Here is a 15,124-nt window from a genome sequence, read left to right on the forward strand (position 1 = left end):
TAGACTAACCTTTACAACATTTGTACAGCCGATCTTGTGAACTGCTCTTTCCTCTGGTACAGGGTGGATGTGATGAAACCTGACACTTAGGTCTCTGCGACTTCCTAGGGGTGGCTTGAATTTAACACACGGAAACAAAAATCCACGGTGCCTATCCTTCCTCGGAACGAAAGCAAAGTTTAGTGTTTGAACGGAAACTTAGTCCAGGAAATCCTTCGCGTGGCGAGTGGGAGACGGCTAGTTGCCAAAGTTTCTACACAGCACGTGTATTAAATTTTATTTTATTAGTTTATTAGCTTTGACCGCCTGCGGGAGACGGATTTTTGAGTTAGCGGTACGGCAGAACACAAACTTTTATGATCACTATCCGACGGTAAACCGCGATGGTTCAACGTATTATTTCACCAGCTCTTCTTGGGGCAAATATCTCTCCGAAACGCAGCGCTCCTTCGACAAATGACCGTACGGCACTAGTAGGAAATTCCACCTGGGGCGGATCCCGAAATTCTGCGCCTTGAGGACTAGGGTAGCACTTTGACTTATATATCCTCGAGAAATCACAACGTATCCTAACGCGATTCACTGCATCCAAAGTAAACTGGGGTGAAGCTCAAGGGTTCGCCAAAATATCACCTGATTGGAACCTGGGTCTTCTTCGCCAAAAAATCAACGCGAAAAGAAAATAACACTTCGGAACGGGTGCAAAAAGCACGCAACTGGGAGCAACCGAAATAAGCCGGTGGCTCAAACCGCCAAGTGTACCAAAAAATCGCTCCAGGTACGTGTTGACCGCTTGAAGTACTAACCGCGAGTCTCTTCTAAAACGCGATCACTCAAAGTACGTGTTGACCCCTCGACGTACTAAACGCGAGTCTCTTCTAAAACGCGATCACTCAAAGTACGTGTTCACCCCTCGACGTACTAAACGCGAGTCTCTTCTAAAACGCGATCACTCAAAGTACGTGTTGACCCCTCGACGTACTAGCCGCGAATCTCCCCAAAAACGATCCCCTTCTTCAGAATTGAAATGAAAAAACCACACCCAAATTACCATAAAACAAAAATGGCTCCCGCTAGAAATTCTCCCATTGGTTCAGATAAAGAAGACTTAACCCACTCTAACTTCGTCGTCAACCTCAATGAACTGCTGACTCAAACTGATCTCACGGTTTTCTGCTGATGACGTGGAAACTCCCTTATCTCTTGACGGCTCGGTGCTACATCCGCTCCTTTTCTCGGTCTAGACGGCGCCAAAGTTGATAAACGAACGACAAAAAACTCGCATTACTCATGATGACGTCAATCAGCTTTGCACTCTTCCCACGACGAAATTAAATCTGAGCGAAATTAAATCTATCGGACCATAGTCTTGAGCGAACCGAAATGCCCAAACACAAAATTTCTAACCGGAACAAATAATGAAATATACAGGGTGACCTGCACTGTCATGACAAGGAATTTCGAATTTTTCAATGAAATTTGGCGCGAAGTAAAACCACTCGTTACAGTGTACACTAAAATGCCATAATTGGTAAAAATGCCGGATGAATGCCAATAATGCCAGATGAATACCACATCAATGCCTAAAATGCCAAAAAATGCCAGGAATTCTAATAAACCTAAACTCGATCCTAAATCTAAGAAATACTTAGTAATACGGCTATATACTTGGCAAATTATTTAATTGTTCGTTTACAGTTTAACTACAAGTCTCTGGTTAGTGGTTTAACTAGCAAATAATTACGTGGGCTCCCTTGATATTCTGCCAGTAATAGTATGGGGTCTCTGGTCCAAATCCGAGTATGGACAGAGTTGTTTTGTTTTATATTGAATTCAATGGGTAGGTTAGCCTTGGACGATATTCCCTGTCATTTATAAATAAATAGGAAAAATACAATAAACACATGTTCTATTTAAGATACATGAAGTAACAAAGCCAGCTGATCATTTGCTGCAAGAGACTTGCGTGCAATTTTTATAGGACCGGTGCTATTTTTCTTGCATGAATCGCGCAATTCTAGGGATAAATCTAGTTGTTTTTGTGTCACCAACCTAGTAAAATACAGCGGCGGCAACTATGATACTGAGAGACGCACTCATTACTTGTTTTTATTAATCTTATTTATTCTTGTAATTTTCATGTTTCTTCAAGCAATCAAAATTCAATTTTTATTTGAGGTTAGCAGCTTTGTTGACAAATCCATATGTTTCTTCTGTTGGCAGACATGTGGCAATTGAAATAGAATTGCACCATGTCAAATACCATGCAATGCTTATTGCATGCAAGAATTTGACCTTGCAATTTCTTTCTGCAAGTTCTTGCGCGTTGTATTGCTCCATGTCTAGCGGCCTTAACGGAACATAACTTTTCTCTCTGAATCAGCTTAACATTTTTAGAAGTACATAAAAGAGATATATGTATATTATATAAAATACATACACAATTTATTTATTGCTGTTAAATCACATCTTCCTATTTGTAAGGGTACTACACCTATTAACGTAATGGGACCGTAGAAAATATACCTCAAATAAAAACATTATCTCATTGTACGTGCATGATTGTAAAACTAACCTTTTTTCCACAACAACCATCCGGGTTTTTCGGCCATATATATGAATTGATGACTCTTTTCAGAAATTTCATAGTATATGAGGAATTTTCCGTATCGCACTACTGCGCCACTCTCCCAACATACCGGTCTTTATGGTACGATACTGATTACTGCGTAATACATTGTTCTGTCCGTATGTCGATGATTTGGCAATTATCACAGTCTTTATTTTCCGAAGAAAATTCTTCACTCGAATCATCTTGCGAATCTGACTCGACATCTGAAGAAGATTCACAGCTAGTTTTACTCAGTTTTATTTAATTTTGATTGTTTTAAATCTTCAGCAGCTGAAACCGATGCCGATGCCTTTCGTTTATTTTCAATAAATCTTCGAAGTCTATCTGTATTTATACTTTTCCTTTTCCTTCTTCTAAAAGACACAGTATGAGGATTTTTTAATAACTGCTGATTTGTTATTTGGCAGATTTATTTTCAAATATTGATGACTCTTTTCTAACAAATCGATATTTTTATGGGAGTAATCTTTCATATCCATGGACTGTTTAAATGGTTTTTGTCATTTTCGGTATCTTCACTGTCTTCTAGTCGGTCTTCTAAATTATCTTGAAATTGCATTACGGTATTGTTGTCCATACAAACTTCATTGGTAACTTCACAGACGTTTTCGTCAATAGTTTCCTCTTCTATATCGCATCTACGTGGTCAAAATTTTTTGGCAAACCCAATATATTGCACGCGTTAATGTTTACCTTCATTCCAAACTCCTCTTCGCTATTAAATGCATCTTTTTTTGCACGAGGAATTTTTGTGCCAATATTCATATTGTTAATCTCATCTCCCTGAACCATATGCGAAATGCATTTTTTTTTGTTCTCTTGGAAAAGTGAACAATTCCCCCAAGTCAATTTGAATTTTGTTGATCAGTGTTATCCGATTAATTCTAGATCACAACTCCTTAATGCTGAAATTTACCATAGTGCAATAAGTTGAAGTAAGAGATCGTGCGGTTCTAAACAGTTGTTCAGAGATTTGACTACTGTATAGTCAAGGACAAAACATATTACAGTTAAGTAATCTTTTTCTCTAAATAATCGAATGAGTTTAATTAACATGTGTCCGTTCAGTTCAATGCAAGCATATAAATTGGAAGAAATGGAGTTGTCCTTTAGTTTAAAATCGCCGTGATCCTTTATCCATTGGCGCCAAAATATTACTACCAAATGCTGTATAATCGATTAGAAAGACTTTCTTCTTTACTGATCAAACTTTTAATTAAATTGTTCATAATTTGGAGGTAGATTTTTGTGGCTGCACTGTCTGGAATTTCTTTATAACTTTTGAGACAATTTTTTTTTGCGGAATTCATCTTATCTTCCGGTGTCAAATTCGATTTGGATAGTAAAGTTTTGTCCTTCGTTTTCTGTTGAATTAGGGAATGTAGACTAGGGTTTAGCATAGGAAACTACAAAGCTGAATCAATACTAGTGCAAATACGTGGGGTACATTGACGGTCGGTACGCAACAAATCTGGTATTAATATTCGGTAGAAATGAATCCGGTCGAAACAGCTGCAAGTGAGGATGGAAATATTACAATCTAAATAGAGAATTAAGAAAATTATATCACCTCGTGATGCTATTGAGCTGAATTAGAATGTGTGCCACATGGACAGTTGCAAATCTCCGTCATGTGACGATAAAATAATTAATTAAATGGTTAATTACACTCTTCTTTAACTGAATTAATTATCTTCCACTCGGCTTTTACTTTAAATCCCCAAGATGAGATGATGGTGGATTAAATACCAAATCCTTTTTTGTAAATTTGAGAACTATTCCATGCCAGTCACACTTAAAAAATTGAAGAAAATTGGTATCAAAATCCCCAACTTTTGGAAATTGTTATCAATCAGCTGATATTTGGCAGTTCAATGCCAAGGCCAAGTCTAACAGAAATTATTAAGCATAACTGTTCATAGGATATTAACAATTCATCCAATTAAAAATTCGAAATTGCAATGAAAGTTCTTTGTAACATCTTTGTGCATCTCAATAAATGATATTATTATTATTATTATTAAAATTTGGACACGTAACCGGTGGAACCGCTAAAGAAAGCTTCAAAGGTGCCTAATTACATTTGCAACACCATAGGTCCGAAACACAATTCCATCTGCCGATTTTTTGGTACAAAACAAAGAGTTCATACCAATGCCGAGCGAGCCAAAGTCGAGATCGGTTTAAATCAAACTGCTCGCTCGAAATTGTGGAGCGTTACATGGTTCCGGTCCCAAAATAAAGCCTATGCCGAGCAAGCCGAAGGTGAGATCGACATAAACCAATCGCTCGCCCGAAATTCTTTGTTATACGCTTCCGGTCACAAAACACAGAGCGAATTCTAGCCATGCGCACTCAATGATTGTCAAACTACGAGATATGAAGTCAAAAGCCCAGTATTTCCACCTACAATGCATTTGCACTTATTAGAAGGATCAGTCATCAAACAGATATGTCAAACAGAAATTTGCTCCACGTATCAAACGCTCAATTTTTACCATACACGTTCAATGGGTTTCCAGTGCAATGTGCAAACGAGCTTTTACTAAAATAACCTATGGTAAAGGTTTCAGGAAAAAGACTAAATGCGTTTGTCCTATTTACCCGAAATTTTGGTAAACGAAGCCTAAGTGATGGTTCTTGTACAATATACCTCCGTTCCACATTCCCTCCAACTGCCAGTGCCATGCACTTTCTTGCAACGCCCTATTTTACCCTGTTCTCCACATGATACGAGTATATATTGTATCCTATCCCGGACTAGTTCTGCAAGTATGAATGAAAATCCATTTTATTTTAGAAATAATTTATTTAGGAACGGATCGTAAACGACTCTTATTATGGAATTACTCAAACAATTTTAAGAACGTATCGATTAACTAAAAGAAACCAGATCAGTTCTTTGGAATTCCGCCGGATTTTTTGCATTTCAATTACCGTAACGGATACCAATCCGAAATCGTGTAGGTGTATTGGCAAATGGTAAATAGGTCCATTAAGTACCTGATGCCTTACGGTGAAATGGAAATACCACTTCTTACTTAACGTCTGTATACTTGGCATCCTGTTACACTTTCATAATGGCACATTTTGATCGACAGTTAAAAATTACAAAAAAATTACATTCGTATTACAAATAAATAAATCGAGTCAATGAAACAAAACCAAAACATAACAGTAAAGTCTAACTGTATTAAGACGATAGTTAATCTGGAAAATTTCAACGTACTTCGAAACGAGCAAGCTGAGTCACATTTCTACATATATGGCCAATCGAGAAAGAATCTCTTGCAGATTGAGCCGCCAAGTTCAATTTTAACAGTATACAAGTTCAAGGTGTCGGTTGTGGAAGTAAATGTAAAACGGTAAATTGTGACACGTGCAAATTTGCGTATCGCGGTTCATCACAAATTTGTCGCAAAACTTCATGGCAATCGTCAGGTAAGTTATAAAATAAATCGAATTGATTGTTATTCAATCTAATGCATACTAAACCAATTTCCTAAGACTCTCTCTTATTGGTGAAGCAAGCAGACAATGTCTATAAAAAGTGAACTTTATTGGATATTTACAAAGATTACTTATTTTACATGCATCAATGATACACGCTATACTGCTATTTCGGGTTTTTATTTGAAAATGCCTAAATTTACGATGCTTTTAAATCGGTATTCGTATGTCTGACATTAAAAGTTTTCGGGTGTGAGGATACTATCCATGTAAATGTGTGAAAGTATACATTTTATGTCTTACAAGTCACAACTTGTAATAAAATTCCGACATTATTGAAATCTACGAGAATTTTGAAATTCAATGAACTATCAAGTAGTAGCGTTAATTTTAGTTGATCACATGATATACTTATGTATACGAAAACTTGGATGTTATGTCAAATAAAAGATAAAACAAATAAGGAAAGGTATAGGCTTAACATTTCCCAGAAATTGAAATATTTTTTCTTCATCTTTTACACAGCCAGCCATTTCCATTTCGTGGCCACATTTTTATTACAGATTGGCAATACTCTTAGCGTATGCTCAGGTTTCATACGGATAAATACAATTAATTAATAATCGATTGTACGTGCCTCCTTAATAAATCGTTAATAAATCATGTAAGTTACAACATTGTTTTTGAATTTTGGGAGACTAGAGGCTGATTCTCACTATACATAACGTTTCCATACCATATCCATTCCATAACCATTCCGTAAATTATTATAGGCTACGAAATTGACCTTTAAGTGATATGTGCGTAAGACATTCAGTCGCGCGCAAATACACATTCGCCTTCCATATGTGAACGGAAAGGAGAATGTGTATTATTATTATTATTATTATTTATTAAAAACTGTACATTTTCCAACTACTTACAGATACCTTTGCCTACATACATAAAAACCAAAATTTGTTGCATATTTGATTATCCTATATAAATCAGTCTACGTCCTCCGCTACACAGAGCTCTCCGTCCTCGCCCAAATTGCACAAAACACCACCCGCGCACCACTTCAAGACAAAAATGTTTACATCACCATCTGTTAGATGCCATCGGTACTCGGTTAGGATTCTGTTTTTTAATCGCGTTTTATAATTTTTTTAATATCGCGGAACCACATTGTTTTTTGTGTAAACTATATATTGTTTGTATATAGTACTTATAGCTAACACTATCAAAAAGTTTGCTAAATTAATTTCTGGATTGTTGTTTCTGTTTTTGAAAAGTCTATACATATCACTTGGCATTGCTGATTGTCTATTTAATAATTTGCACACTAGTATTTTGACTTGTTTCCACAGTTCATCTGTTAAATTACACTCTACTATTAAGTGCCATGCTGTACCGTCCTCGTTGCACCATAAACAGTTTTTATCTGTAGTTACACCAATTTTGTTAAGAAAAATCATGTCGGCCAGTCTGTTTTTTGCGAAACGCCATGAGGTGACAGCATCGATTCCGAGTGATGGATTTTTAAACATTTCACTCCAACATATTTCCTTTTCGTCCCAATTCCCTTTAAGTTTTCCGATATGATTATACGTGCGCGACTGCTCGGAACCTTTTTCTTTGCACAAACACAGAAACATTCCTGCTCTATGAACTGTTTAATGTTTATATCAACGTTTGATACACCATCTACCAGGAGGTTTGAACACGATACTTTGTTCGAAATGCACACTGGGTAACTGTCGTCAATAAAAAATTATTAACTTTTTGAGGGTAAATACTTTTTTTGTATTACACCACTGTAAAGGTTGATTTTTTAAGGGTTCAAATATTCTGAAATAATGTTCTAAGGCCTCTAACCATCATTACTCAACTTATCTGAACCAAATTTTACTCACATTAATGTAATTTTATGGGATTTGGCAAAGAGGGGTAGTTTTCACCCTCAAAAAATTAAGAGCGGCCATCGGAATAATATAGATTTTAAAATTTTGATGCAAATCGATTCATTTTGAAAAAGTTACCAGGTTTTATACTATTTTAACTTTCCAAGTTTCGTTTCCTGGACTATACGTCTATGTATAATTTACTTATAATATCAATCGACACACTCAAACAGAGTGAATGGCATGTTCTCCGTTAAAGTCTAAACGATACAGAACGATTTCTCTTAATAACATCATGGTACAAAAAATTACAGGGTATTCCCTCCTTATATCAATGTATTCAGTCTTTAAAAAAACCTAAAAATTAAGAAAAATTTGTCCATTTTCTAGTCACCAGTACAACTGAAATGGTACAAGGATGGAGGACACTTAGCTCCAAATCACGCCATCGACGATGGTAGAGGTATTTTGGTTATCACCGATGTTGTAGTATCCGATTCCGGCAACTACGTTTGTCAGGCATCTGACGGATTTGTAATCGTAACGCAATACACAACTGTAACTGTGGGACCACGTAAGTTTCTTTATGTTTATTCAATTCCAAATACTAATTACGTATTAACAATTATTATGCTGCTCAGTGTCATTAAAAAATGCACTGGCTGCACCAGGTAACTTTAACTTGAAACCATGGTTGACTAGTGTTTACAAGGTTTTTTTGTTCAGCTAATCCCGCTGTGCCTCCCACTGTCTCCATTACACCAAGCTACATACAAGTCCAAGAAAATCAACAGATTGAAGTACATTGCGTGGCCAGAGGAAATCCGGCACCGTCGTTACAGTGGCGACGAGTTGACAGGCCCCAAATGAATGAAAGAGTAAGTCGTGAACCGGCGTTGCACGTTTCCTACATTAAATTATTGACAGCATTCGTTTATTAACGGAGTCTTCCGCATACCTTACGCTCAAAAATCGGACGAAGGACAGTACGAGTGTGTCGCTACGAATTCTGCAGGTGTACAGGGTAGTACCGTGTATATTCAAGTCTTTCAGCAAAGTCCCGAACCAGCGATTAAAGTTACCATCACGCCCGCGCAATATTATGGTAAAATCAGGGAGACGTTTAGTTTAACTTGCGATGCCCCACGACCATGGCGTTCGATGGTTTGGTCTAGAGAAGACGGACAACCGCTCCCGTACAGCTCATCGCGTAGCGAAGATGAACGAGTTCTAACTGTTTATGATGCGAAACTTGAAGATAGCGGAACTTACGTTTGTAGTGTTACAGCGCAAACTACTCGGGGCAACGGAACCGCTTACGTATCGATTTCTGCTGAAGAATCTGGGTAGGTTAGCATTCTCAATTGCCATGACGTTTATTTCAAATGTTGTAGGGAATATCCGAAAGTAAGTGTGGACCCGACCCAAGTAACCGTGGATCAAGGCTCAACGATAGAACTTCGCTGCGAAGCAACTGGAGTTCCTGCACCTACCATTCAGTGGACACGAGTTACTGATCCTTTAGGTCCCAACGCTCAGCAAATAGGATCCGTACTGAAAATCCAAAACGTGCAGATCCGTGATCGTGGTGTATACGTTTGCGTGGCAAGTAACAGAAATGGCGTCGCTCAAAGTTCTTCAATCATCGAAGTGGAACGTATGTTACGAAACTGACGCAAAGATGTGATAATTCCAGTTATTTTAGGAAGGGAAGCTCCTGTAATCGAAATTCATCCCAGTAAGGCACTGACTGTGACAGCAGGCGGAAGTCTTATTATGCAATGTCGTATTATTACCGGAAGTCCACAACCTAGCGTGCACTGGAGCAGACCTAACGGACAACCTTTGAGCAACACTATTGAGCAGCTTTCAAATGGGGTTTTGAGGTAATATTCTGGTTTTCATTGTGATAGTCAGATACATAGGTCGTCTTTAGATTTACTTCAATCAGCTTGGTGGAAGCAGGTGAGTATATGTGCACTGCGGAGAACACGGCCGGAAAAACAACAGCCATTGGACACCTTGAGGTTCACACGCAACCGTCATTAACGATCTCGCCGCGTAGTGGCATTTTAAATGTTCGCGAAGGTGAATATGTTCGTTTGGAGTGTAGAGCGACAGGAGTACCTCAACCTACAGTACAGTGGTCGAAGCAGTTCGTTTCCTACAGTGGTGCGGCTCAAGAATCGTACGTATAGTTGTGAATATTGCTCCCAGTTAATAGTTTTCATTAGTCACGCAAGTCCTTTGAGTGGATTAGTACCCAATGTCGCTGTATATGAAATAACTAGAGTAACCAGCAGCGATCAAGGATATTACGTTTGTCAAGGTCAAAATAGCGCAGGAACTGCTGAGGAACGAGTCAGTCTTGTGGTTGACTCGGTACCAGAACGAGGTGATATTACAGGTACGTCATTTTTAGCTTTGTGCTTAGTTTTCCATTGTAAATATGATTAACAAGGGTTTCGTTTTTTTTAATTTTGAGGTGCGACAGCTTCCTCGTATTTTCCAAGAAACCCATTGTTGCTGCTTACATCAGCTAGTGTTAAAAGCCACTACTAAAATCATATTTTATTCAAAATGTATATTGTTTTGTGACCACGATTTATTAATGTGTTTTGTTTTAATTTCATTTGTGCTTCGTACTAATTGGGAATACAGTAAGGCCAGGTAAGTCTAACCAAATTATTAACATGTTTAAAATTAGATTAAATAGGTTCTACTGTAACACCTTTTTACCTCGCCCATCATTAAAATTTCAATCTTCTACTTAAGAAAGTGCAAATTCGCCCTTCTTTCCATGTAAACTTACCCAGAAAGCCAACGCATTGAAAGGTATTAAAGCTCATCTCACAAAATGTCTTTGGAATAAATGTCTAATTATTTGTACAATGAAATGACATACTCATGGCATGGTATTCTAAAGGTATTGAAACACTGAATCAGTGTTACAGCTCTTGTTGAAGAACCAATTTACAATATTCAAAGAAAAATCAATGTTGAGAGATAAAAAATTAATTGTAGGTACTACCTATATCATTGAGCCTGCTTTGATTTCTGAATCAAGTTATGTAGGTACTTATGCAGTTAAAACAGTGTCTCCTCTTGCACTACCTATGGATTGGTTTTAATGGGATATTTGATACTTTGAAAATTACATAGGAGTGAAGTTTTTCAAGAAAAATGAGAGAAATCACCAGTAAACCGTAGGAACAAAACCGATATTGAACATTTCATACGCTTTCTATAAAATACTGTTCAAGATACGTGCAAGAACGTTTTTTTTAAGAAAAAAAACTCTGCGCATATAGGACGAAACCCATTTTTCAAGGTGGTGGTTTTCACATAACCCTTTCAAGTCAAAACCTTTTAGTACCTATATCAAACAATGTCACCAATAGAAGATATCTGCGACGGAAAAACTCACTGCTCATTCCACTTTCGACGCCCTGTGTACAGATTGTTCACATTACACTTGACACAGTGAATTTTCCATTTGTCCATTTTGGAGGAATATTGTTTTGTGGGAAATCGGTACTTATGGAAAATGAGTAGAGTAGCGTCATTATGGCCTACTGGTCCTAAAGAACCTGTTTTCTTAGTCCTTTTTTTTTACAAAAGTTATTGAGAACTCTTTCGCCGGTTTCGGAAAAATTAACAGGAAAGCTCTCCTTTGCTAACAGATGCATTGCATTTTTCTCAAATCGCACAACATAACATATGGGAGGTGGTTTTCCCCATCTGCGTTACGTAAGTTATCATCAAAGCCAGGATCAAAGCTTACTAACGAGCTCCTAAGAAAGTTCATGATTTCTGTCCGTCCGTCCGCCTGTGTACATGATAACTCGCGAACGGTTTCGAATTTTTCAATTCTGTTTCAGTATTATGTTCAACATCACTCAAGGAAAAACTGATGAAATTTTCAGTGACTCTGAAGCTCCTTTGCTATATTTGTTACAAGTTTATTAATACTCCAATTAATAGATGAACTAAATTGTACGAGAAACGCAAGATCGTTTACTTCCGATTGTATGCAGATTCAAACTCGAGGCCTGAGAAGTCTTTCAAGGGAGTTAAATCCCAAATTTAATACCTATCAAATTTCTTATAGGTGCAAGAGCCACCCTGAATCAATCAGTTGGTATTTGAGACTATACAAAATCGCGAAACACATCAACGTTGGATTTCAGAGCGGGAGAACCCCTTGTCAATCACCCACTCCCCACTACAACTCTAATGGCAAAGGTCTTTCAATTCTTTATCCAACCCTGTAACATTTTTTTGCAAAATTAAACTCTGACAGGAAAACCGTACAGCGCATAGGTACCCAAAAACTTAGGTAACGTCGTGCAAACACAAATTTCGGGCCTTTGGAAGTGCATCCCCCGAATGAAACGTTCTGATCCTTCAGCTTGATATTTGGAAAAAAAATGTTTGTTTTCATTTCTTTTGCCACCAAATTTTTGCATTTTAATAAGATTTTAAAAAAGCAGGTATAAAACTACAACGATGCTATTTCAGAGAATAATGTTAGCTGTTACATATCTAAATAACTCCCAAACGAGATATGTTCAATTGTCCTCCCTTAAGGCAATCCAAAATTCGACCTTTCTTAGACCAATCCAAAGGCAGCGTCTTATACTTTTCAGCTTTAAAAAATGTATGAGTTTCATACTGCGAACGAAGTACTACATAATTTGAACTACTCAAAGAGGAGAACTTGAACCCCCTATTATAAGTAAAATCCAAATTGAGTGTCCACCAATCAGCTAAATAAAACTAGTTGATAATTACCACTACAAAATTTGGGTTACAGTTGCATTCACGAAAGGAGAGCCCTACGTCACTATAGTTTGTGAACCAATTTCAAACGGGTTCTTTATTCTCTAGCACATGTCAACACATGAGCGAGAGACTATATGAAATAGATGGAAATTGGTTCACAAACTATTGACGTATATGTATAGTTTCGTATTTTTTCGCGACTACTGAACCGCATAAGCCAAAGTAAGTACCTTTCTGTATAAGTTTATATTGAAAGGTCATTAGCTTTTCTGCTACAATTTTCACTATTTCATTCAGCTCAAAATCGAACTGATAATATCCATTTACTTTTCTCCAGTGCTATGCTTTATTTGAATCCTTTAGTTTCTACAATTTGGGTACCTAGGTACTAATTAGCGACTAATTTTTAAAGGAAATCGCTTTTATTACTAATAAAGCTAATTGACTTTAATCTGTAATCACCTCTAACCCTCACTTATTGGATTTTAAACTTAAAAGTCTGTCTTTTAACTTTAAAGTTTGACTGTACAGCCACACCAATACTATCTTTAATTGAAATCTAGGTGAAGATGGTAGCGCAGGTAACGCGGGTAATGAAGTAACACAGTACCCTCCTTACGTTACGCCACGAGTACCATATAAGGATAACGAACATATCCCTACGTATGGAGATAAAACGTTTACTGCGCCCGTTGGAACACGTGCGGAGCTTCGCTGTCAAACAAAAACACAAGGTACCGGTTTGCACCCCAAGTTCTAGCAAAGATGCTGAATACTCCTTAACTTTCAGCCGGTTCAGATCCATTGTATGTTAATTGGGTACGTGGCGAAAACTCGACGTTGCCCGAAAATTCCGTCGTGAGAGGTGGCACATTGTTCATTGACAATGTTCAGCCGACCGACGGTGGAGAGTATCGATGCCTCGGAGTTCATCCATCGGGTGCTATTGTGTTCAGTTTCAGTGCACACTTAGTCGTAGTGTGTAAGTAGACATGTTTTTACAATGTTGTACGTTTAGATGACCTCTCTTCTGAATCTAGTCGAGTGATTTGATTATTATTTAGATTAATTTTTGTTTCATTCAGCCGAGGAAGACATATGTGCACTAAGAGGTACTGTGTTTTCATCGGTGTTACTGCTTGCATTCTTGTACTTCATTCGACACAGTGTCAAATTAGGTAGACTGTGATCGGCTTTAGGTGTTAGTTAATTGTTTTGAAGCAACATTCCGATTCCTTATCACAACAAAACGGTTACGGGCAGTTGACTAGGTGATAAAACCCCAGAACCTTTTATTTTTCACCATAAAGATTACTTGTGTATCACTGTCCACAGCTACCAGCCGCTCTTACATCCTTAGCCATCATTCTTTTTGTTGTACGTTCTTCATATTCCTGTCCGGCATATATAATATACCATATTATATTCCATATATCGTATTCCGCGATTTATCATAATAGTACCAGTTTAGATACCACATATGTAACGTTAGGGTACCGTTTTCAAAGAATTTTAACAACCGGAACGGAGGGTGCATTTTTTGAACATAGGGATCTGAAAACGGTATGTTAACATTCAGTGTACTTCGCTTTATCAGAAATAAGGATTTTCAATTTACAATATATCTAGACCTTTTTGGCATATGATAGTGTTTAAAAATGAAAAGTATTGCCAAAGTATAGGCAAAATTTTAATTTTAGCGAAGATATCATTGATTTTTGAACGACTGGATAAAGAAATAGTATTTTTCGGTTTCATCATCAATTCAAACATTTTGAAGGGGGTACTTCCATTGCATGAAAACATTGGAATGAAACTGGGGTCACTATGCACCAACATACGGAGAACCAACTAACTCCATTTTGTGACAACTGGACCTAATTTGACATTGCTTCACATTTTATATGATTTTAAATCACATGCATGTATCATTCGATTCTTTCAAAGTATTAGTCTTTTCGTTATAAAATGATGCCACAACTACATACAATAAACTACCTTCGTAGCGCCTCCAAGAATAACTTTACACCCACCAAAACAAGTCGTACGCCCTGGAGACAACGCACACATCGAATGCGCTGCAACTGGACAACAGCCAATCTCCATAACCTGGACGCCTGTCGGACGAGAAATGCCCGCGAGCGGCTCCGCCGAAGGTGGCAATCTTCGATTTATCGGAATTCAAATATCAGACGCAGGTCGCTATAGGTGTACGGCAATTAATTCCGCAGGAGAAGCTGACGCAGTTGCTGATGTAGTTGTACAAGGTATCCCCTTTGTTAACATGATCCGGCTCACTCACTCTGGCTGTTGTTAGATTACCATCAACAGACGACTACAATCACTGCAGAAAATAGGCAACAAGTTGCGGCAG

The 15,124-nt window shown here is 37.6% G+C and overlaps 1 protein-coding gene across 1 annotated transcript in view; it reads left to right on the forward strand.

Moving 5' to 3' along the window:
- The window catches only part of LOC116170614 (basement membrane-specific heparan sulfate proteoglycan core protein-like), a 76,482-nt gene that overhangs the window by 59,524 nt on the left and 1,834 nt on the right, over positions 1-15,124 (forward strand). The window contains exons 2-13 of the mRNA XM_031487118.1: positions 8,356-8,539; positions 8,692-8,843; positions 8,893-9,311; positions 9,360-9,622; positions 9,671-9,851; positions 9,902-10,153; positions 10,200-10,372; positions 10,627-10,635; positions 13,314-13,484; positions 13,541-13,732; positions 14,757-15,017; positions 15,068-15,120. Of these exons, the coding sequence (XP_031342978.1) occupies positions 8,356-8,539; positions 8,692-8,843; positions 8,893-9,311; positions 9,360-9,622; positions 9,671-9,851; positions 9,902-10,153; positions 10,200-10,372; positions 10,627-10,635; positions 13,314-13,484; positions 13,541-13,732; positions 14,757-15,017; positions 15,068-15,120 (2,310 nt within the window). The remainder of the gene's footprint in view (positions 1-8,355; positions 8,540-8,691; positions 8,844-8,892; positions 9,312-9,359; positions 9,623-9,670; positions 9,852-9,901; positions 10,154-10,199; positions 10,373-10,626; positions 10,636-13,313; positions 13,485-13,540; positions 13,733-14,756; positions 15,018-15,067; positions 15,121-15,124) is intronic.

Source organism: Photinus pyralis, unplaced genomic scaffold (assembly GCF_008802855.1).
Source record: "Photinus pyralis isolate 1611_PpyrPB1 unplaced genomic scaffold, Ppyr1.3 Ppyr1.4_LG5, whole genome shotgun sequence".
NCBI classification, from domain to species: domain Eukaryota; kingdom Metazoa; phylum Arthropoda; class Insecta; order Coleoptera; family Lampyridae; genus Photinus; species Photinus pyralis.